General features: G+C 44.6%; 2 protein-coding genes across 12 annotated transcripts in view; one reads left to right on the plus strand and one right to left on the minus strand.

Annotated features, from left to right (window-relative positions):
* WDFY4 (WDFY family member 4) overlaps positions 1-24671 on the plus strand; it is a 273431-nt gene that overhangs the window by 207274 nt on the left and 41486 nt on the right. For 2 of the 6 annotated variants that reach the window (XM_082718547.1, XM_082718548.1), the window contains exon 48: positions 20940-22691. The exons of the other annotated variants lie outside the window; for them this stretch is intronic. In XM_082718547.1, the coding sequence (XP_082574673.1) occupies positions 20940-20988 (49 nt within the window). In that variant the 3' untranslated portion in view covers positions 20989-22691. Of the gene's footprint in view, positions 1-20939; positions 22692-24671 lie in introns of those variants that run through there. 6 annotated transcript variants of the gene reach the window in all.
* On the minus strand, positions 834-22028 carry LRRC18 (leucine rich repeat containing 18). Of its 6 annotated transcripts, none has more exons than XR_014307560.1 (4): positions 21940-22028; positions 5363-6218; positions 2185-2300; positions 834-1043 (listed from the first exon to the last, which is right to left on the minus strand). XR_014307560.1 is itself a non-coding variant. In XM_082718832.1 (3 exons), exons 2-3 carry the CDS (start codon positions 6124-6126, stop codon positions 2279-2281), a joined length of 786 nt encoding a protein of 261 aa, XP_082574958.1. In that variant the 5' UTR covers positions 6127-6218; positions 21940-22028; the 3' UTR covers positions 834-2278. The 6 variants fall into 6 exon arrangements, 3 of the variants coding, with proteins under 3 accessions (XP_082574958.1, XP_082574959.1, XP_082574960.1); XR_014307561.1 differs by having other exon boundaries at positions 834-2094; XR_014307562.1 differs by having other exon boundaries at positions 1907-2300.

Genomic DNA, 24671 nt, shown 5'->3' on the forward strand with positions numbered 1-24671 from the left:
CTCTTCAGAGATCATTGCTGTTGACCAGCTGAGAAGCTAGGAATCTGTCATGTACATGATCACTCTGATAATGATAGCTTCAGCCTCATCACTGAGTGCAGAAACATGCTTCTTGTGCCTCTTGGGAAAGCAGGGGCTTGGGGAGGAGTAACTGTAGACACAACAGAGCTCAGACCCCAGTGTCTAGAGCTAAGTTGCTGAAACCTGGGGTGAACTAAACAACTGGTGGTATAACCATTGCCCCAGCATTTAGGAACTATCCTTGTAAAAATTATTTTATTTATTTATTTGACAGAGACACAGAGAGAGAGGGAAGACAAGCAGAAGGAGTGAGAGAGGGAGAAGCAGGCTTCCAACCCAGCAGGGAACCTGATGCAGGGCTCGATCTCAGGACCCTGGCCTTATGACCTGAGCAGAAGGCAGATGCTTAACGACTGAGCCACTCAGGTGTCCCTAGGAACTGTTCACATTGTTGGCTCAGCAGGCCATGAGCAGCTGAGTCCAGTGACCTGCAGTGAGCCCTCTGTGGATCATGTGTAGACGTTGGTTTCAGTCCCTGTTCATGTGACTCTTATCTCTCTTGCTCACATCTCTTCTTTGCTATACCCTTAGCCAGGACCTCAGACCCACTTCTAGGTAACAGCTGAAATTAAGCCTCTCTGTCTATACCAAGCCTGGCCCCTTTATCATTCCAGCTTAGTCACATTGTTTCCATGGGGTCAGGAGGGGTTGGGGTGAAAACCCAGAAAAATGAAGAGTAGCCCACTGGTTCAAGGTCCCCCACCCAACTTGCTCCTTGTGCCCACTCACCACCAGAAAACCTGAAACATGGGTAGAGAAGCCATACATTTACTTTTTATTATTATAGCATCTTCAGTGACAAGATCAACAATGGATAATTTTAGATTAGTCTGGTGAACTGAGGTCAAGGTGCTCTTTCTCCTGAAATGCCTTAGCTCTTCGGGATGGTTGCAGCTTGTCATATTTACTCATAAATTAGTACTTGGCAGATGTACAAGGATCTGTTTATTGCTGCATCCAGGCTGCAAGATTGTTTAAAATTTTTTTTATTTTAAAATAACTATAGATTCACTGTAAGTTGCAAAAATAATACATAGAGTCCCCACACAGCCTTCTCTTAATTTCCGTATATGGTTGTTACATCTTATGTTAACTCTGGTACAATTTAAAAACCAGGAAATTGACATTGGTATACTATGTATACATAGTTCTGTGTCATTTTCTCCTATGGGTAGAGTTTATAACCACCACCACCATAACAGAATGAGTTGTTTATAGCACCACAGAGAGAGATCTCTTGTGCTACTATTTTATGGTCCTGCCCACCTTCCACCACCTCTCAACTGTGCTAAAGCCTGGAAACCCCTAATCTGTTTTTCATCACAATCATTTTGTTCTTTAGAGAATGGTCTAAAAATGGAGTCATAGAGTGTGTGACCCATGGAGGTTGGCCTTTTTTACTCAGATTAATGCTACTGAAATCCATCCAAATGATTGCATGTATCCATAGTATGTCCCATTTTATTGCTGAATAGTATTCCATGATATGGATACACTAGAGTTTAACCATTTGCCCATTGAGAGAAACTTGACTGTTTTTAGTTTAGGGCCATTACAAATAAAGAAGACTGCTTACGTTTAATGTAATTATTGAAATGTTAGGATATAAGTCTGCCATTTTATTTTTTGTTTCCCTGTTTATGTTTTTTCCTGTTGTTCATTTCTGTTTTCTTTTCTTTTTCTTTTTTTTCCTACTCATGTATTACTGAAAGATTTGTTAAAATTCTTTGATTTATCTACAGTACTTTTGAGTATATATCTTTGTGTAAATATTTTGTATAAATTTTAGTTGCTTGACGGATTGCTTTATACATACATAACTTACCATAGGCGACTGGCGTAGAGACTTTACCAGTTTGAGTATAAAGACCATAAGTCTTTTAAGTCTTAAAGTCTTCTTATAAAACTTTAATTTTCTGTGACTTATGTCTATCATTTTCTTAAACATTTCCTCTATATATGTAAAAAAAATTCACCAAATATTTCCCAAAGTCATTTTCACACATAAATGGTCTAAAGCAAAGAGAGACAAAGTGAATTTAAGAAGCAAGTCAGTATCTTGGCCAGCACCACAAGGCCTAGCTTCCAGAATGTTCCCCTTACCACTCTCTTTCTTCTCCTAACCGAGGGCTTTTCTTCTTCAGAGTCGTTTATCCTTGTTGGCTGATTAGTCTTCAAGTTTTTGCCATAAACTACTCTAGGGAGATGTTGAACGGATCCTGGGGATGGAGACACAAGAGACTGAGGCGATTTTACTCCAGGTCATGGAGGCAAAACACAGCAAGATGTCACACAGGGGTCATTCATGCCTGGCTTTCAGAGCGGGCAGGGACTAGGTTAGCCTAAACGGGGTTTTTGTTCTGTTTGAGGAAAGCAAAACCTCATGGTTTTCCTAGCAAGTGTTTTAGGCTTAATGCAATATTCAGGAAAGAAAAGTGACTGAAGAAAGAAAATGTGCAAGATGACTCCTGTTTTATCTCCACACTCTGCTTCATTCTGCTGCCAGGGTTTCCTGGCTAACAAGGTATCTACCATGAACATCTCCTGTGGTAAATCAAAACCTGCCCATTTATTTATCAGTCCTGGTGAAGGTAAACACATTTATAATGCTTTCCTAAGACATGGCTGTGAGAATGAAAGCATTATCAAGCACCCAGACCAATGATGGCAAATAAATGTCATCTTGCACACCAACCATTCAGCTGGCAGTGAATCCAGGACCAGTGCTTGAGAGTTGTTGAGGACCAAGGGCCATGGAAGAAGTATGGTGTGGGGGAGCAGGCAAGAGAGTAAGGGGCAAATGTGTGGTCCAGAACAAGATCTGCCTAGGGGCACAGGGAGACTTTTTTGCTTCCTTCCTGTTCTCTGCCAGTTCCTTTGAGTGACTAAGAGGGGAACATTAATGCTAAGGAAAAAAATGTCTCCAGGGGTTAGGAATGGAAATGGGTAGGATCCAAATAACTGGGCACCACTCTGTGTTTGGATCATGTGTCCTGCATGGATTCTGTACTTCTTGGTGAGAGATGAGGTTGCTAAAACAGAATGGCTACCTCAAGGACATGCTCAAGGCCCCATGTGCTAGGGGTGCCCCCTGAGCCTAAGGCAGGACATCTCATCATGTACTTCACAGATGAGGCTGCTCTGTTCAGTCTTGGGAAGGGCTTCTGGGAAATCACTTCTGGGGGAGATGTAAAGGAGGGTATATACTCTCAGAGCTGACCACGAGGCAGCGAGATGGATTCTCTAATATTCTACTGCTAGATACATAAATGTATAATCCTATTATAACTATTTGATAGCAGGTATCAAAAATTATTTTTAAAAACATGCTGCTTATTAACATACTTGCAATAATGAAGCTACAGCAAGAAAACAATGCAGAATAATTTATAAAGTCTTCATGGTAGAGACTTGCCTCACAAAATTATTTCTAGGAGTGAAATTCTGGAAACAACTTGAATACCCAATAGTAACTTATGTGTGTTCAACTGGCTCACAGATGTTTTAAATTATGGTTATTAAGACCATGTAACAACATGGATTTCAAAGCAGGATGAAAATGAGATAAATGTTGTCATTTTAACTGCATATAAAAATATATACAGAACCATAACTAGTAAGGAAATCTGTCACTATGATCACTGGCTCACACTGTAGGGCTGTGGATAGTTTAAGATGTTATATTTAAAACTATGCTGGGGTTTAGTTATTTTCATAATGGAAAACATTTAATAAAGGGAAAAGTTGAAAAGGGAATTTTGAGTCATATTTTCAGAGATTTTGGAGAAAGAGTTGCCACAGCTAAGCATTCCAAAGGAAAGTAAGCAGCGAGGAGTGAAGAAATGAAATGTGCTGTCTGCTGTGCTTTATCATGTGAAAAAAGAAACAAGCTAGTCCCACTGCATTAACAGACCCCCCCTGCTTTTCCATGGACCACAACAAAACCTGCCACCAACATAGGAAAGCCTTGATTCGGAAAAAAAAAAAAAAATGGTTTCCTAAACATATTTTCCTTGATCCTCCCCTTATTTAGGCAGCGGGAAGGGATGAGTGGGTGTTAGTGACTCGTACAGAGAAGGTTCTCTCCACCATTGTCAATTCTACCCAAGACTGACTGTGACTAGGGACACCGTCCAAAGTAGTATTTCAGCTTTGAGATGCACCAAGCTTTAGTTCATGCAGAGAACTGACTTCTGCTGAGTACTTCCTCTGTGTGCTATTTGCTATAGGTGCGCAACAGCCCTTCCAGTTGGGGCTCATACTATTCCCACTTTACAGATGAGCGAACCAATGCTAAGTAAGGTGTCCAGGGAAATGAAAAAACCAGAGCTGTCCTGGACCTGGATCTGTCCAGCTCCAGAATCTTTGGCTTTTTTCTAGGCCAGGCCAGACCTGAGTACCACTTGGCTCTGATTGCCTTACTTTCTCAGACAATAATCTGGTCCTGTCTTCTTTCAACTGGTCTGCCCAGGACAAGGCAAGCTTTCTCGTACTGACCCAGTCCCTGTATCTAGCACAGTGCCTGGTAAGGTATTTATTTATTGGCTGCACTGACCCATACCTGCACCCATTCTTTCCTTACTCTCACAAGAGTCTGGAAAAGAACTGGATATGAGAAGATGGGAATGCAATCTCATTCATTCACAGCCAGTAAAGAGCTTGCAGATTCAGTCTAGAAAGCTCCTAGAACCAACTGTGCATATGCAGACAAGAGAAAAAAAGGTAAGACTGCCTTTAGTACAAGACATTACCTATCAACACTTAATGATAATATCTGCCCATCTCTGTGGCTCAGTTTTGTCACCTTCCCAAAACTCAGTGCCCATCTGCCTTCCTACCAATCCATGCTCTGAGATTCCTGGTCTCCGAAGCCCTGAGCCAAAGCATGCCCACAGAATGAACTCCACATCTGGGAGCTGGCAGTCGGTCCTAAATTGCACGGTGACTAAGAGTGTGCTGGCCGTAATGGCTACCCTGGTCATGGGCTATAGGCAGGAGAATTCTGGGAAGAAGCGGGGATGGATGGACCTTTTCTGATTCGTTGTGCCTATCTATACCTGTGGGTGTGTGCATGCAGAGAGGATAGAAGAGACACAGAATTAAAAGCCCTTCATTCAACAAAATTACAAGCCAAGGAGGAAGGGAAAGGTATTTTATGGGCTTGGCTAGAGGAGCTGTTGCAAAAATAGAGGGCTCCCACAGTTCCCTGTAGATGCCACCCCCTACCTTCTTTCCTCCCTCCCTTTTCCCTTCCTGCTTCAGGGTTAGGGTCCCTGGTCACCTCCAGTCTTCCTGGGAATCCTTGGCCATGGAGTTGGGTGAGACCAAATTGGAAAAGATGGCCTTTTTCGGTGCTCCCGTGGCAATATTCTTGATTTTGTTCAGCTTGTCCCGGGCCTGTTGGCATTTTCTCAGGCAATTTGAACAAAGATCTTTGTCTTCCACCAGATATAAGTTGTCCAGCCTCTTGATGGTATCTAGGAATGTGTCTGACTCCTCCGACTTGGGAAAGGGATTTCGCTTTATGTTGAGCTTTTTGAGCTTGGGGAGCTTGGAGATGCTGTTGGGGATGCTGGTCAGCAGGTTGTCATAGAGCCCCACCTCATGGAGCTCCTTCAGAGCACCCAGGGTGGTGGGCACACTGTCCAGGTGGTTTAAGCCTAGGTTCAAGGTGCGGATATTCTTGAGCTGATTGAGCTCCGCAGGCAGCCCGTTGGTGATGAGCCTGTTGTTGCTGACATTGAGGTAGAGCAGAGTTGTCATCTGGCCGAGGGACTCAGGAAGCTTGTCAATATAGTTGCTGTGCAGGTCCAGCCACCGCAGGTTCTGGAACTTGGAGATTGATTCAGGGATTTTTCTGATCATATTCCGGCTAAGGTCGAGCTCATCCACATCATTTAGTCTCAGGATACACTTGGGGAAATTGGTAATTCCCATCTTGCTCAAGTCAAGGCGTTTTCTTCCATCAAATGTGATTTTGATACAATTCTTGGCCACTTTGAGGGTGATCTTCTTGCCCTTAGGGCCTTTCCCGCCCTTGGCCATGTTCTTTTAGTAAGGGCGTAGGTTTGAAGTGTGCTGTTCTGATAGGTGGGTGGTCGGCTTGAGGGAAAAGTCACAAGAAACTGCTATATATACTGTGACAAGAAGAGAAAAGAAGTCTAGTTAGGAGCTGACATGAGGGCACCAGACTCCCCTTGAATTGTAATGCTTCACTCACTAGTGGTTAAAGGAGAGAATGAGGAGGGTGGACAGAAATTAGGGCATCAGCAGAAGTCACCTAGCCAGAGATCTTCAGCAAATTCAGTGTCCTCTTCGGGGGTGCAGGGTCGGCCAAAAGGATGCTCAGTGTTCCTCTGGCTGTGCCATTCCCTGACGTACGAATCTCTCCACTGTCCTGGGCTCAGGCATACCCCACCCCCACACACCACCACCAAGGGCTACGTTTGTGTGTGTGTGTTTTCTTGACTATCTGCTACTTCCCAGACACTCACATAAATCTAGTGTTCCCTTACAGTTATCCCATGAGTCCCTAGGGTGGGGACTGCTGAGTTCTCAGAAGCAGCACAGCCTGGGTATGAGGGAATAGGTGGGAGTGAATGGACTCACATCTTACATCTCTCCTCACCTTCTTCTCGGACCCAGAGGCAACAGTTGGGCATGAGCTACTGTCACTGCAGTGTGTCAGGAACAGCAAGAGAGCATCTTTCACTCGGCCCGCAAGTGCATGTGGGTGCCCACACCTCTGTGAGGAGGCTGGAGGAGCCAGGGTTGAGCTTGGCAGCAAGAGAATGCTGTCTTTTTCTACTTCCTACCCCCATGCTTCCTCCCTCACTTCCTTCATGCTGCGGCCCCAGGGCAGACACCTCTGCACTGACAGGTCTGATTTTAGCTATGACTGCTGCCCTATGGAGAAGTAGAATGGACAGAGGCATGGGTAGATTCTGGCCTCAAAATGCTTGGCTTAGAAGTCTAGCTCTGCATTAAAGAATTTTCTTAAAGTTTCAGTGCCACAGTTATCTCATTTATGAAAACGGCCCTCTGATAGGGCTCTTGGGGAGTGTAAATTATCTAAGCCATAAAGTGCTTACAACAGTGCTTGGCACATAGTAAAACCTTGATTAATGTTAACCGTTAAATATCATTATCAGGAACTTTGCACATATTCCTTTTAATCTCCAACTGTCCAATAAGATCCATAGGATTATCTCCATTGTAAAGAAAAGAAGACTGAGGCTTGGGAGTAAAGTAGATCTTTAGCTAAGAACTATCCTGTCCTATTCTAGGGGCTGTTTTCTAAAACCTGGTGCCCTTTGCTTACTGATTTTCTATCTTGGACCAAGCTCCCACCCTGGACAAAAGCATACTGTCAGGAGACACATCATTACATTAGCTCCATTTTCCTACAGGCATGAGTGGGAGAGATGCCCTACAATGTCTGTAGTTCTTATTCAGGCCCTCTATCAGGAACCAAGTTTGCAAAACACATGAGGCACCAGCAATTGGGCTATGTGAGTCTATCATCACACATTTTCCTCATTCACTAATCCTCAGTGTCAAAAGGAAGTGGGTAAAAATTACCCTCCAGGGGCTTACTATCAATCATGCTATTGCCATTCCTAGCTAAGGTCAGAGGGTCCAGCCCTACACAAGTCATCCTGGATCAGAGCCTCCTGGGATGGAGATCTTCAGAGTAAACCAACGGAAGCATTCTTAGCTCTCAGCAGCACTGGTGTTCTTTCAAGCAGGCCTTGCAGGCTGAACCCAGTCTTTTGAAACAAGGAACTAAGCACATTCAGGCATAGCTGTCTGGTTACCAAAGACAGTACCGTGTTTACCACTGTTGCAGTTTTTACATCATGCAGAATTGAGGAACCAGAAAGGATAAAGCAGGCTAAAACTGATGGCTGGGATTCTAGCTGCAGTTAGGATGGAACAAGGGCCCTCTTCCCTGTCTCACCGGTTGAATGCAGCTAAAGGCCCCAGACAGAACTCCTGGAGCAGCTCTTGGAGGATAAGATGAAGGCTAAGGTTAAAAGATATCTGATCATATGGTGATAAAGAGTATCAGACAGATTGGAAAAGTAACTCAAAATAAGACCAACTTTGCAGCAATGGTGATGGGAAGATTTACAAGAAAAGCCCCCTTCTGTGCTCAAAACCAAGAAAGGGGGACTCTTGGGGTTGTGGAGAATGAGGGAGATGTCCTGGTTTTTTTCCCATTTGTTTTTTCCATCTTCTGCTGGCTCAGCTCCAGGCAATCCCGTATCACTAGAGTCAGCCAGGCAGGCAGCTAAAACTCTGAGGGAGGAGAACAATTGTCTCTGACCAAACTTCTGTCCCAAGGACATGGATGTTGCTTTTTTCTCTTTACCCTACTGCCACTTGGCCCCAGAGGCAGAAATAGTGGCAGGGAAGTACACAGCTGATTTAGAAAATAAAAATCCCAAGATTCTATCCAGAAGACCAAGGAGGGAAGCCACTCTTAGAGCCTCAATGGGTGACTGTAAAGAGGAGAGGGTTTAGCTTGTATATGAACTCCTGAACACACCCTGAGATGTCTATGCATGGAGAAAACCATGAACAAGATCTTTAGTACCCAATCCCAAACTGTGAACCCAAAAGCTTTGAATGTTGAGCTGAGAGGTAGATCACCGCACAGATCATTTCAACTGATGCTGAAAAAAATGTATGACAAAAGTTAACATCCACTTATGATGGCATACCAGTAATAGAAAGGCTCTTAACCCAATAAAAGGCGCGTGCATGCACACACACACACACACACACACACACACGCTATATTTCACATCATACCTGGTGACAGAATAAATGCTTTCCCCCTAAGTTTAGCAACAAAGCAAGAAGGTAAACCCTCAGTGTGCCTATTCAACATCATATTGGAAATTCTAGCCAGTGCAATAATGCAAGAAAAATAAAAGGCATACAGATAGGAAAGAATAAAATAAAACGTTTTTACTCACAGATAATCTGCTTATCCACCTAGAGAGTTCCAAATTCCAAATTTAAAAAACACTCTTGGAAGTAATTATTGAGTTTAGCAAAGTTACAGGATATAGATTAACACCTTGGTTAACACACACACAAAAAGTATGTATTCCAACAATAAACAATTGGAATTTGAAATTTGAAAAATAATAATGCTCCAAAAAATAAAATTTGTGTATTTCATGTAAGTAATAAAAATGTACAGCATTTCTGTGATGAAAACTATGAAACACTGATGAAATAAAGCAAAGAAGATCTAAATAAATGGAGAAACATAAGTTGAAAGACTCAATATCATGAAGAATCAATTCTATCCAAATTGGTCTAAAGATCAATTAAAATTCCAGCAGGATTATTTGAATGAAAAGATTTTAAAATTTATATTGAGGGGTGCCTGGGTGGCTCGGTGGGTTAAAGCCTCTGCCTTCGGCTCAGGTCATGATCCCAGGGTCCTAGGATCGAGCCCTGCATTAGGCTCTCTGCTCAGCAGGGAGCCTGCTTCCCCCACCCCGGCCCACCACCTGCCTGCCTCTCTGCCTACTTGTGATCTCTGTCTGTCAAATAAATAAATAAAATCTTTTTAAAAAATTTATATTGAAAGGATTCTTCTCGTATAAAGAAACTAGAAATCCAAAAATTCTAAAAAAGAAAACATCAAGTTAAGGGATTCATGCTTTCAGTTTTAAAACTTATCATGTAATTACAACATGTGGTGTTGGTGAAGGGACACATACATAGATCAGTGGAATAGAAAACAGAGCCCAGAAATTAGAGCCACACAAATACAGCCAAATGGTCAAATGATTTTTGACAAAAGTTCAAAGGAAAGTCAATGGAGAAACAGTGAACTTTCCAATAAATAGTGCTGGAACAATTGGTTATCCACAAACAAACAAACAAAAATAATCATCTCAAACTATTGAAATGAACTCAGATTAACTCAAAATGAACCACAGATATAAATGTAAAGTGTAAAATCAGGAAACATCTAAAAGAAAACATACAAGAAAATCTTCATAAGCTTGAGTTGGGCAAAAGTACAATCCATAAAAGAAAATATTGACAAATTGGACTTCCACAATATTTACAGTTTCTGCTCTGTTAAAAAAAATCAAGAATGAAAAGACAAGCTACATCTCCTATGTAGATCCCATGTCCAACAAATAACTAGTATCTAGAATCTACAAAGAACTCAAGGTCAACAATAAGAAGACAATATAATAAAAATAGAATGCCCAAGAGATTTAACAAGATTTTTCACCATAGAAGTTACAGGGTAGACAAATACGCCCACAAAAAGTTGCTCAACATCATTAGTCACTAGGAAATGCCAATTAAAATCACAAACAGATACCACTACACAGCTATTCGAATGTCTAAAATAAAAAAGCAAAAACCCTTAAGAAATCTAAATAGTACAAAGATTTGGTGAGGAAACAGCAACCAGAAAACTCATGGGAATTCAAAATGTTCCTCCACAAAAACAGTTTGGCAATTTCTTATAAAATGAACTGTATACTTCCCATACTTACCCAACATCTCCCCAACTAGGCAATGACCCTAGAAAAACAAAAATTTAGGTTCACACAAAAACTTATGCATGTGTTTATAGCTGCTCTATTCATGATTGCCAAAACCAGAAGAAAACAATCCAAAGACCTTGCAGTGGGTGGGTGGATAAAGAAACTGTGGCATATCCTATCACGGAACACTGTGAAACAGAAAGAGGACAAATCTGTTGATCCACGTGACAGCTTGGATGCATCTCAAAAGCATTTTGCTGAACAAAAGAAGCCAATCTTCAAAGCCCATATAATGAATGATTCCACGTAATGGTGTTCTGGAAAAGCCACAATGATGGTACAGAAAACAGAGGAGTGGTTGCCCGGGACTAGGGACAGAGAAGGTTTGACTAGGGGCAGAGAAGAAGGGAGTTTTCTGGGGCGCCGGAGCTGCCTGTATCCTGACCGTGGTGCTGGTGTGAAACTGTACATATGTTAGAGCCCAGGGAACTGTGCACTAAAAAAAGGAAAGTTTACACAAATTTACAATTTTTAAAAAACTTAAAAATACTTAGGACCCTACTTCTGCTTCTGTCCTTTTCACTGTGGCTCCTTGCTTGGCCTGGTTTAGAAAGCCTACAACTTTTTTTTTTTTTTTAATTTTTTAATTTATTTTTTATTTATTTTCAGCATAACAGTATTCATTATTTTTGCACCACACCCAGTGCTCCATGCAATCTGTGCCCTCTATAATACTCACCACCTAGTACCCCAACCTCCCACCCCCCCCCCGCCCCTTCAAAACCCTCAGATTGTTTTTCAGAGTCCATAGTCTCTCATGGTTCACCTCCCCTTCCAATTTCCCCCAACTCCCTTCTCCTCTCTAACTCCCCATGTTCTCCATGCTATTTGTTATGCTCCACACATAAGTGAAACCATATGATAATTGACTCAATTTTTGATGCCCCCACATAGCCCTGTTTTGCCCAGTAAAGGGCATCCAGATAATGTACCACGTGGCATTGCTGTGGCACACGTGCATATCAGCACAGGGAACAGCCACCCACAAGATGGCATGTCAGATCAACTGCCCTACTGCACTTGAATTGAAATCGTAATTTAAAGAAAGATGGGCCAAGAGCAAGGGAACCTGTGTTCTGATCTTATGGCTAACAATGACTTTTCTGCATGGCAAGGTGCCAGATTTAGCCCATAAAATTACACACTTCCAGCTAAATTTGAGCTTCAGATAAACAAAGGACAATTTTTAGTATACATTGTGTCCCAAACATTGCATAGTTCCATATTTTATTTGGCAATTCTGTCTCCCGGGCCTGAACAAATAGTAAAGTTTCCTTTGTTCGTGACCCTTGTGTTAGTCCTTTGGGACTAATTTAAGCAAATCGATGTACTTATTGCCACATTCATTCGTTGTTCACTCACAGAGGAAGTATGCTGAGAGCCTATTAGTTGCTGCACAGGTGAGCAGTAAAGAGGGCCAGTCCCCAAGCTCCAAGGGGTAAAATGTAGATTGTTATTGATTCTCCTATTGAGCTCCCCAAAGCTCAGGGATAAAGTTCAGCTCAAATACAATAAACATGGGTTAGAGGAGCCCTGGATAAGAAGAATGCTTCCAGTACACTAAAGACCACCCAGGTGAGCCCTGCTGAGTCTGTTCCCCAGAGCCCACCCACACCCTGATGAGAAGCCCCCCAGGTTCTGATGATGGGAAGGCAGCAGCCTGGAGCTGCCCACAGAGGACTTTTCCATTAAAGAGCTTCTCTCCAACAGGCCCTTTAGCTCCAAGCTTGCTTATGAATTGCCTGCAAGGCAAAGCAGGGGCTAGGATAACAGATGCTGCCACTTCCCCAGCATATCTGGGGCTGCAGTCAGCTCCAGGCCAGGTGAAGCATGATCAGCCCTCACCCACTTCATACTTCTTCCACCTTATCTGGCTGGGGACCTCGCTCTTTGCTATAGAGATTAGGGTGTGTTATATTTGCTCAGAGTCCATGAGGACCCTCTAAGCTGCTGAGTACCATTGGAAGCAGACTAATGCCAGAAGCCCCCAAAGGCCAGGAGTATCCCTTCTCTCATTCAACTCGGAATGGTCAGCATCCTGCCCAGTTCTGCCCATCAAGTAGGAGAACAAATATGGGCAAAAGAATTGTAAAACTCATGATCTTTCGATTCAACAACAACTGGTTAGATGGTCTGATATTACCAATTCACAGAATCCTCAAATGTCAGAGTGGGAGTAGCAACCCACAAAAGGGCAGCTGGAAAACAGAGAAGGAGATACAAATTGATAAATGGATAGACATGGATGGATGGATGGATGGATGGATGGACGGACAGATGGTTGGAGAGATAAGAGGTTTCATATAATGAATAGCTGAGAAGCCCTAACACAATAAGTTTTTAAATGCACTGGGTCTTTTTGTCCTGAACAATTGGTTTTTATACTTTGGAAAAACTGGACCAGTTGGTTGACTCTAATTTCTAATTAATTTTTCTATCTAGTCATCGTGAATCAAACAGCATGGTGGGACACCCCGTGGATATCTAAATTAAAAATGTAACAGCAACCTATATTTTCATGCCATCAAAATATTTGCAGGCATTTTTAGTTGTAAGACTGTTATCATCACTATGCTAATAGAGTTTATCTTGTGTGTTGCACTCATGTGTCTTTATATTTGTAATTAAGACTGACTCTGTATATATCTGATATCTTTAACATCTCGCTAATGTGATCTCACAATAATTATTTCACTCTTGACTAATGCATTGAGACACAGGACAGACACACTATAGAGCCCAAAGCCCAAAAGTCACAGCTGTTTCCCAGCCAGCATTTAGAGCTAACTTAAAAAGTTAGCTCTAGGGGCACCTGGGTGGCTCAGTGAGTTAAGCTGCTGCTTTCAGCTCAGGTCATGATCCCAGGGTCCTGGGATTGAGTCCTGCATCGGGCTCTCTGCTCAGTGGGGAGTCTGCTTTCCTCTCTCTCTCTGCCTGCTTCTCTGTCTACTTGTGATCTCTCTCTGTCAAATAAATACATAAAATCTTTTTAAAAAGTTAGCTCTAAATACTAAAAGTCTAAAGCTCTAAAGGTCATGCTGTATGAGTGAGAAGTATCTTTTGCTTGCAGGCCATCTCTTAAGGGGAAATGATGTAAACTTCCTTTAGTAGAATCAGTCATTCCAAAGGCACTGCATTTATTCTCTCTCCTGACTTTCATAAGACCCATTCCCTGGACACATAAGGGGCCAGCCTCCCCTCCACTGTGACTACCCATGTGGCTTCAAATCATTCCATGTGCCCTCTGCCCCTTCCCCAAACATCTGTGTCTTCTCATAAGCAGCCTGGTGGCAGGCGAAGATGTGGTTGTGTCCTCTGGGACCGTCTGTGAGCTGCCCTTGGACCTTCTGGCCAGGGCTCCAAAATAGGCACTAATGTTTGACTTAGGCCCAGTCTGCCCTGGGGGAAAGATTTATCATTTGTCCAATGCCCACCCTGGGCCAGGAACTGTGCGTTCATCTATTTGCTTTACAGGGTAGCTGGTTTCCGGAATACAGGCTCACTGGGGGGTGTAAACATGAAGTGCTTTTATATTTTCCATTCCTGCCCCCAGCTGTGTTATGTTGAGCCCCTCTTTCCTGTAGGCAGAAAGACAGATTGCTAGGAAGGGGATAGGGGACAGACTGGAGACAGAAGGATGTCTGCGGAGCTCACAGCAACAGCTCTACCATACACATGGCAAGAGAGATGCAGACAGCAGGCGTGGAGTCTTACAGGGCCCCCAGGATCGTGCGCGTTTTCTGACATCATCATCAGATCCACTCAGCATCATTCACTTGGGTGACATGTCGTGGCAAGTCACGACTGCAGAGCTGCGGCTGGGCCCTTCCTCTATCTCTACAGCAATGACTCAGAGGTTCAGTTCTATCTTTAGAATAAGAGAACTGAGGCTCAGAGAATCAAGTGACTTTCCCAAGGTAACACAGACAATGTAGCACAGCCAAAGCAAACACAGATATGTCCGATACCAAAGCGTACGATCTCTGTGCTATACTAGGCTGCCTTTCTTTCCTCTGTCTACTGTTGCCATTGCTCTAGCAATAGGAAATGCTATTTCCTATATCCTATTCCTAGGGTGGGTGGGGGCACATTGCCAGCCCTGTGACTCCAAGGAGAAGAAGGCATTCTGGAATCCTAGCATTCCCAGGGCAAAATATACCTAGAACAGAAATGAAAGCTGCTTGTCCCGCATGTCCCCAAAAGATGTGCCACCTCTGGCTTTGGAATCTTTTGTCCCTCGGCCGTCCCCAAGCTCCCCCATGGTGTGAGCTTCTTGCCACATTGAACATGTCAAGAATGTGAAGATACAGATTTTTCATCCAGTATGGCCGAGGAATGGTAGCCCCCACCTTCCCAGGTTCTCACCAGAGACTTGGGGCCCTCTTCTCCTCTGGGGGGCTGCTGGCTATGTAGGGGCGCTGAGAGGCTGTATGCAGACCACCAGAAGTTTGATTTTCACTGTGCAGGCTTAGTGTAAAGTATAATCCCTGTGAGTTGCTTGTGTGCTCTTCCCAGACAACAGGCTACCCCCCTGTGTCAATCACATGATTCTCTCTACTCCCTCCCCCTCCCACACGCATGCTCAACCCCTAGAGGCACGTCATGCCCTCTGCTTCCCGCCACCTCCCTTAGCCATTTCATTCGGTCCTCACTACCCTCCCTTGAGGTGAGAATAGTCCTCCTACCCAAAGATAAGCACGCCGTGGGGTGGAGTGGGGCATGAAGTAGTTTATCCAAACTCCCACAGCTCACCTTATTCCAAGGCTTCTGGGTAGAACATCCTTTCCATGATAATAGAGCTGCAGCAAACAGAGTGTCTGTGTGGGAATCATCAGGTTCACTCCATGTGGCAGTTATCTGGTTAATCGGATCAGTGCGGCTCTAAGTGTCTTCCTGGGCTATTATGCGTGTACAGCTCTGTCTACCCTTAATATTATTTACTTCTCCGTCCTGAGCACCCGTGCGGCTCACACATGCTGTTATCTGTCAAACTGCCCCCTTCCCCTGGCGGATAATAAGAATTCAACTTTTATTTGGAGCAAAAGTTCCCAGTGGGTCACATGGCCCAGTAACAGAAGATTATGATTTCTTATTGGTTTAATAGCATCTATTTTGTAATTCTGAATGTACTCTGTTTTAATTGGATTTGTTAAAGGAACAAAAGGGAATAGGTGCCTTACGATTAAAATAAAATATTAAGATTATTAGTTTAACAGACTAGAAATGCCTTGTTCATCAGCGAATGCATTCAAAACACACCAACCAACCTCTGCACACAGGAAAGCAGAAGGACCAGTCATTCCTGGCACCCGCAGACCTTCAGAGATGAGCGCTAATTCAGTTTCAACCAACGGGGTTTAAATACTGCTACTGCCAGATAGATGCTATTGCATTTTCTCCCCAAGGCCTAGGCCTCCCCTGCAGATAAGGCAATGGGCTCCGAAAAGCGGCCTGGAAGGGTGAAAAGTACAGGGGCTTCAGACCACCTGGGGTGCCTTCTGCCTCCCCCTCTACCATCTGGGGGACCCTGGACGGTCCCCTGAGCCTCACAGAGCTTCAGCTCCCCCTTCTGTGAATAGGATCACAAAAGTGGCTGCTTCTGAAGGTGGGGTGAGCATAGGCGAGCCCTGGAGGCCTGTGCTGTGCCTTCCTGTATTGGGGGAGAGGGGAAATCGTGGCATGATCAGGACAGCGTAACTGGTCAACAGTGGAGCCACAACTCCAGCGGTCCCACGGAGTAGAAATCGGATTCAGGCTCCACAGCCCCACGTCCTTACTGTGGCATCTCTGCCTCACCGGGTGCACTTTAGGTTACTTTATCCTGGGGGACAAGGAGACAGCTCCTTGAGCCACAGGACCCCCAAGAATGGAGCCCTGAAGATCGACCGTAAGGGGACAGTTGAACTTCCCATGGCTCTTTTGGATTTACTCATTCATTAACCATAGGTACCTGATAGCCGCTGTGGATGGGCGTGGTTTCATACAGCAAGCCACAGGAAGCGGGAGAGGAGCAAAAGCAGAGAAGCGTACAATGCCAGGTGGCAAAAAGTGCTAGGAGGAGAAAGAGTTGTGACAAAAGAAACAGATGGTGCTGGGGGGAGGGAAGGGGGCGTACGCTTCTGGAGAGGGTGACCAGGAAGGGCCTCCTTGAGAAGAAGACAACTGGGAAGAGACTGAAGGAAGCAGGGATCCAGGGAGATGGGGAGGGTGTTTTGGATGGAGGAAACAGATGGAAAGGCCCTCGGCAGAGGGGAAGGGGGGGACAAGCGCCGGGGAGAAGGAAGAAGGAAAATGGAAGGAGGGTAAAGAGAGAAGGGGGTGGGCGGTGGAAGGGAGAGAGAGAAGAAAGGGAGGCAGGCAGGCCAGAGGCACAATCAAAAACAAAATAAGCAAAAAGAACAACAACAGCAAAAACACACCAAACAAACAAAACGAGAACAGACGTGACCTGGCTTATTGCTTATTTTCCAAATGATACTCGGGCTATTGTGAGAAAAATCCCCAGAGCATGTCATACCAGAGAGAGAGAGCCAGTCCCCACACTTCGTCCAAGGCCATCACAGACAAGACCAGGTCCCCTCCGCTCTAATTTCTACCAGAGACTGGAGAAAACCCAGCCACCTGGCTGGCATCAGCCATCGTGTGGTACTGGACTGGCACGTCACTGTGAGGTGTGCTCTCAGACAGGGTCTCAGGGCCACCAGCAAGCAACCGTGCACAGGACCTCTTGAACGTGCAGCCCACTGGGTGGGAGCTCTCGGGGGTAGTGGACATAAACCAGACATGGCAGGGAGCTGTCCGGGCTGGATGAGAACTGTGTCTGCCATGGGCTCCCTGGGGGCCATGGCCAAACCACTCACCTCTTCTCAGTCTACACCCTATACCTGGGTGATCTCACCTAGTCTCTTTATTTAAATACACCAATGACTCCCCAACTTTTGTTTTTTGTCTAGACCTTGCCCTCTGACCCCAGACTTCTTTATCTTTCTGCCTACTTAACATTGCTCCTTGCACTATGCGAAGACACCAAAACACATTGTGTCCCAAACCAATCTCCCTGTCCCCCGCGCTGCCCCCACAGCCTCCTCCAGCCAGGCCAACAGCAACAGCATCTCGGCCCCAGATGCTGGCTGGGGCCCAGACCATGGCATCACACTCAACACCCCTTTGCCTCTTAGGTTACATGTTTGGTCCGTCAGGAAATCCTGCTCGCTCTGTGCTCAGGGTCTATCCAGAATCCTAGCATTTCCCACCATGTGTCTGGGGGTCACCCTGAGCTGAGTCACTACCGTTTGCCACCGGGCCTTGGTGGCGGCCTCCTGTCTTATTTTCCTGCACCTGTCTTTGTCCTGTGCAATCTGTTCTCGACACAGCAGCCAGAGGATTTCTGTTACCACAGCAAGTCCCTCCCTGTTACTCCTTGGTGCACACCCCTCCAGTGACTCCTGTCTCACCCAGATAAGGGCCGGACACTTACCAGTGGCTTCATGGCCTGACCCCCTTGCCTCCTCTCTGAAGGGTCCTCCACCACTCACAGCCACACTCACTCCACATCCACCACTCAGCCCGGCCATTCCTCTAATCCACCCCTACAAACTCCATTTTATAGCCTTTGCTCCAGCTCTTTCATCCTTCTGGAAGGTTCTTCACTCAGATACTTACTTGACCGACCTGTTAATCTTCTTCAAGGTTTTGGGTAAAATTTATCTGCTCAATTCAGCCTGCCCTGATGCCCCAATTAATGAAGCACACCGAACCCCAGCGTGTCCTGATCCTCCTTGTTCTGTTGCACTGTCTTCCATGATACTTATCACCTGAATATTATTTCTAATAGGCTTACTTGTTGTGCTTATTTTTATCGTCTGTGCCTTTCTCTCCCCCCCAACCCCTAATCAGATGCTGCACTCCCAGTGCCTGGAATGGAGGAGGCCTTCAGTCAGTCTTGGTTGAAGGCATGAATTCTAGGTGTTTACCAAGGTCATCCCAGCTCCCACGACCCTAGCCAGGGGTCAGCTTCCTCCCAGATCCCACAACTGCTGTGGAATCCCTCTTGACCCACTATTTATGCACCTACTTTGAAAGGGCTTCTAGAACATGCAGACTATTTTTCAAAGGAGAAATCTGTGGGGGAAAGTCGTCACTTTCACACCAAATAATTATCAGTCACCAAGTGCGTACCCAGCCCTGCGTGGGACACCCTTGAGGACAGGAAGAATTTCCAAACAGATGCATACAAGGGTGTGATGAACTTTTTGGCTGTGAGATTAAGTGTGCAGTGAGGCTGGAAAGTGGGTTAGCAGTACGACAAATGAAACTTTAATTGGGTTCGGCCAAAGGGAAAGAAAACTTCCCTGGAGTGAGTAGCCGGATGTAAGACATGTGGAAAAATTTTTGCTGATTCCCAAGGACAAAAGTCTTTGCAACCTTTAAACACAAATCATTAATGATAATATTAATAATAAAAGAAAAAACATAGCAGCAATTAGAAGCTATGATTATACCTTTGTCCACTGTTAACCTCTAGAGCTTGCTACAACCCAAGCTACTCACTTGCTCATTCATTCGTTCGTTCATTCAACAATTTGTATTTGAGTCATTCTATTGGTCAGGGTCAGGTTGGAAGAGACACAGTAAACAAGGTAGACATTGCTATACTTCTCACGAAGCTCCTATTTCAGGCGAAGCAAATCAATCAATAAAAACAAACAAAAAGGCCCAAGATCATTTCAGCCGGTATAGACACTCTGCAAAAAATCAAACCTGGGTGTGGTGTATAAACAATGAATCTTGGAAGAGTGAGAAAAAATAAAATTAAATTAAATTAAAAAAAAAATCAAACCTGGTGGAGGTCCAAGGGAATGTCCAGGATCAGGGAAAGAATACTGGGGAGGGGTGGCCTAATTTAGACTCAGAAGGTGGAGCAAGGACTCTCTGAGGTGACGTTTGAACTGACACTAAAATGAGGGCACATGGGAGGATTTGGGGAAGAACTCCCTTGTGCGGTGGGGGGTGCACCAGGGCAAAGGCCTACCAAGCTGGGAGGAGCTTGTGGTGTTTACTAGAAAGGAGATGTCTCAAGGGCTGGAACAGAGACAGTAAGGAGAGGGTAGAAGATGAGGACAAAGGGCTGGGGAGGGCCTGCCTGAGGGGGGACAGCATCACCCTGGTTGCTGGAAGTCTCAGAGGTAGGGAAGGAAGAGTGGATGGAGATAGCCCCTTGCAGGCAGAAGATGATGACTACCAGGGGGATAGGAAGGAGAAGGATGGCGCATATTTACCGTATGTGGGAGAAGCAGAATTAGAATGGTCTTCTGGGTTGCATGTGTGGGTCAAAGAGAAAATGCAGCCTGCCGTTCTAGCGGGCCTGGCATTTTCTACACGTTTCCTCTCGTGCTGAACGCTAAGTTTATGTCCAAGTGCATTGCGTGCATTATCTCATTTGATCCATCCACTCCACTTTACGGAGAAAGCCCTGAGCCTCCAAGTGTGTCCCCTGTCAAAGTCACACGCTGCTCAGTGCTCTTGTCTGGGGGCTGAACTGGCATTCGGCTTTTCCGTGGAAGTTTGATTTTACAAAGTCCAGTGATAAATCGGGCCCTCTGGGTTGACAAGGAAGCTCCTGACTCATATTTTCCAGACACTAGCCTCAGTGGAGCGAGGTTCTGTGTAACTCTCTCTCTAGACCAGGTCAAGCCTCACCCTTGAGATTCATCCCTCACGGCAGAGATAGCATGTGTGTGTTATCGACCTCGCTCTGGGGGCTGAGATGAGGTCTGTGATGTAAGACTGGGAAGAAACTGGAAGTTGGCAATGAGTCAAACTGGCAGCGGAAGGAAAGGCTGGCGATGGATTGTGCAGCCGGGGGACCCATCATGCCTGTTTGGAGGGGTGCATTTTCCCTGCACACCTTCTGTTCTAGGGAGACCAGGGACCAGGAAACATCACCCAGTCTGACTTTCCCATCACATAGGTGATGGCTGGAGGGAGAGAGCATGAAGTCACCCTCACCTCTTGATAGCAATGGTAATTCCAAGAGGAAATTGGAGCCACCAAGAACTGGGCCTTAAAAATTGGTCTCTAGACAACCGTGGGGCTCAGGGTCTCTGCAGAATGGGCAGTGTCTGGCTCAGTACTTCCATTTCCCCTGCAGGCTCAGACTCCGGCCAGAAGGCATGTGAGTCACAGACCAGTCGCAGCTCTGTCTCTCTAGATATGTGACTTCGTACACATTTCCTAACCTTTCTGACTCCTCATTTCATCCCACAGGAGCTGGTGTTCAGGACTCAGTTCACGTAACATCACATACGGTTCGTAAATGTATTGAGAACTCACTATGTGCCAGACCCTTTGCAAAGCAATGACACTGCGTAGCTTTTAACACATTTGAATTCAGTTCCTGCTTTCAGACTGTGTGTAGCGATTATACTGACCACCTATTACAGGCCAGACATTTTACAAACATTATAAGGAATTCTTATAACCACCTATATATTGGTTTTCATCTCCACTGGATGGATATGGCAACCAAGGTTCAGTGAGGCCAAGTAGCTTATCCAAAGTCACAAAGACCGGAACTAGGAGCACCTGCGTTTTCCCATTATACCTGTCTTGGAAATAGGGACATAGGCAGGTGTTCCAGTGTGTTCCTTGAAGAGTCTCTCCTTGCAAGGCCCACCCCAGCCTAGGACATGACTGCTTGTTAATGGGTCCCAGCATTCAGGACAACTTGTGAAGAGAGTTAGCCTCCAGACTTCTCAAAAGATGGCGTGTGCCCCCAAACCCCACTCCGGTCAGCAGTCATTAGGCTCCAGCCTCCTGAGTGAAGAAGTGTAGCCACCCTGCACTCCCCCGATGGGTCAGTCACCGGTGGGGTTAAGGAGCATTTCAAATTCTAGTCACCTCTGCCTGTGGAACAGCAAAATGCTCCAGATGCAGACTTTGGAAAGAGACCCAAGTGTGACCCCAATGTCCCGGAGACTCACACACTGTCCTTCCCAAGCTGGCCATGGCCCCAGGCACCCAAGAAAGGCCAGCTGGGTCCCCAGCTCGGGCCCCTGCTAGCTGCCCTTCCTGCCTGCAGCTCAGGGCCAGCTTCCTCCTCTTTAAATAATGAATTAGCTCGTGTCTAGGGTTTGTAAATAAAGCACACCGAGAGAACCAGCATTTCCAAAGTTGCTTACTCAAAGGAGGAGAGCAAAAAGCCAAGTTTGTTTGGCAGAGTTCAAGTAAATCGATAAATGAGGGCCACCACCAGAGGAAAACTTACCCCGTTTGTGCCAGTTCCTCCTCCTCCACTGTGAAACTTTGTCACCAGGCAACAAGAGACTTGGGACCTGGAGTTAATTAGCATAGTCTTGACGCCAGCCTGCAAGGTGGGAACACAATAGCTGAGAGGGCTCCAGGACACGCAGGCGCAGGAGCTGTCCTTGTGGCGGGGGGGGGGGAGGGGGGGGGCGGGGGGGGGCGGGGCCTGGGCTCCTCCAGTTTCTTGTTGGGGGGGGCTTTCCTCTCTGCCACCCCCAGCAGCATGGTGGATACTTCTCCACCAGACAGAACGGGCCTGCCATGGCCACACCGGAAGTGGACATTGCTAACGGAAGAGCAGCCATGCTTGCCCCTTTTAAGGGACAAACACCTTACTTCTATATAAAGCACAGAGTCAGTCCCATGAAATATCATTCGTCTTCCTCGTTATTTGTCCAAATAGCTTTTTCAGCTCTTTGATCTGTGAGAGAGCTATCTTTTATCTGCTTATTTGAATTTAATTATTTCTTGCGTTTTTTTCTTTGTGCCCTTTTCACACGATGAAGTCAGAATGACCATAATGCGCGTATAAACCGTACAATTATATAGTCATTTTTGTCTCACTTAATATTATGTTAAATGCTGATGTGTAATTTCTAAAATCTACTGCTCAATAGAATGTGTAATACTGAATCTGGTTGACTGGGCTTTTCCTGTTGTTTCCAATTTGGTGCTGTCGTGACTAGGGCTGCAACAAATATATTTGTACATTTATAATCTTTTTGTTCAGTTTTTTCCTTTAAACTAAATTGCCAGACATTGAGAAGACCAGCAAAAAGTTACCCATGAAAACTATTATGCAAATAATAACATTGTAGAAAAATTTGAAAATGCATACATAGAAATAAATAAATATGCCTGAAATTACACTACCCAAATGAAATTAAATAAAATAATTAGCAGATAAGTAATTTGAACTACAAAATAAATCCAAGCACTGCACATTTTGAAAAGTATTAAAGCAAAAGGAAAGAGTTGAAATTAAAAAAGAAAAATATGGTTAACCACAAAAACTTTAGATACATGGATATCACCACTGTTTTTTTTAATGCAAAACTAAAAAAAAAGGTCATTTAACTTAGACAATAAATGGATTTAAAATAATTATCAAATTCAGATAAGTAGAAAATTAAAAGTTACCCAAAGTCCTATGACCCAGTGTATTTCTAGACTATTAGTAAAAGTATATCATTTTAAATTAGAAAATAAACAACGTGAAAATCATAGAACACAGATAAGCAAAAAAGCTAAAAAACTAAAATCAACATTTTATGGAAGAAAATGCACAAGAAGACAAATTTTAAAGTGCAGAGATCTAAAACCTCATGAGAATTAAAGCCGCTCAGTTTCAGCATCTGGAGATAACTTCCTGTTCTATATCCTTCCAGACTTTTAATATCTCAACAGCTTCATGTTTATCTCATGGGTATGCAATGATAACTTAGCAACTTTGCTAGGGCTCATTGTTTAAACCCAGGGGTACACAAATTACTCATTTGTCAGGAAACTGCCTTCTAAGTCAGCCACAACTAAGGTTTTTGCCTTTGTTGCCTTTTGTTTACTTTTGTTTTCTTTGCCCTGGCAGAGGAAAGAGCTTGTCTTGTGAGTGGGGGCCTTGGGTCAGGGTTTGGTCCGAACGCGTGCTTTGCACAGTCCAGTGTGTCAGAGTTTCACGAGTCTCTGCAATGTGCCATTTGGGGGTGAACTCCCCTTGGCTTCATGCCACTCCGTCACCCCACACATCCACTTTCTCTTCTTCTTTTTTTTTTTTTTTAAAGATTTTATTTATTTATTTAACAGACAGAGATCACAAGTAGGCAGAGAGGCAGGTAGAAAGAGAGAGAGGAGGAAGCAGGCTATCCGCGGAGCGGACAGCCCAATGCGGGGCTCGATCCCAGGACCCTGGGATCATGACCTGAGCCGAAGGCAGAGGCTTTAACCCACTGAGCCACCCAGGCGCCCCATCCACTTTCTCTTCTTTAAGTGAAGAAATGGCTGCCTCATTAGGTCGTTGTGGAAATTAGACAATGGGTAAAGTCTTTGCAATCTTTAACGCATGACAATTACTGGTATTTATAATAATAATAATAATTATTATTATTATGTCTCTGAGTGAAGGGGATGGGAGATGGCTTCCAGTTACACAATGACTAAGTCATGGGAATAAAAGGCCCAGCATAGGGAACACAGTCAGTGATACTGTACTAGTGTGTGGGGACAGACGGTAGCCACACTTGTGGCGAGCCCAGCATAATGTTTAGAGATGTTGAATCACTCTATTCTCCACCTGAAACTAACATAACATTGTGTGTCAAGTGGACTCAAATAAAAATATAGATATAAATTTTTTTAAAAAAATAAAAAATCAGTATAGGAGTATATACATAAATTCTCAAATTAAATGAAATAAGAAAGAAGTGGAAGTGATAACATAAAGCAAACATAAATAAACAAATAAAAAGTTAAAAACTATGACTCACCTTTGGTTAGGTGTCTCGGCAGTGCTGGTAACGGCGTCCTTTGCTGGTCGTAAGGGAATGATGGATCTTCCTTGGAGCTCATAGCCGATGAAATGAGAAATGGGATGGTGACATGCCTCTATCTTCTGCACACCATTCCACCTGGGGGCAGTGTCACAAAAGACCACCGGTAAAATTCTAGAACCCTCTCTGAAATTGAAAATGGCTGAGATTG

This window comes from Mustela nivalis (genome assembly GCF_964662115.1).
Source record: "Mustela nivalis genome assembly, chromosome: 2".
NCBI classification, from domain to species: domain Eukaryota; kingdom Metazoa; phylum Chordata; class Mammalia; order Carnivora; family Mustelidae; genus Mustela; species Mustela nivalis.

Excerpts from the sequence above, each read along its gene's own strand:
- LRRC18 (XM_082718832.1), bottom strand. The coding sequence starts at position 6,126 with ATGGCCAAGGGCGGGAAAGGCCCTAAGGGCAAGAAGATCACCCTCAAA. Across the intron at positions 2,301-5,362 it reads GATTCCCAGGAAGACTGGAG|GATCCGTTCAACATCTCCCT; the intron begins GTGACCAGGGAC and ends CTCCATCCCCAG.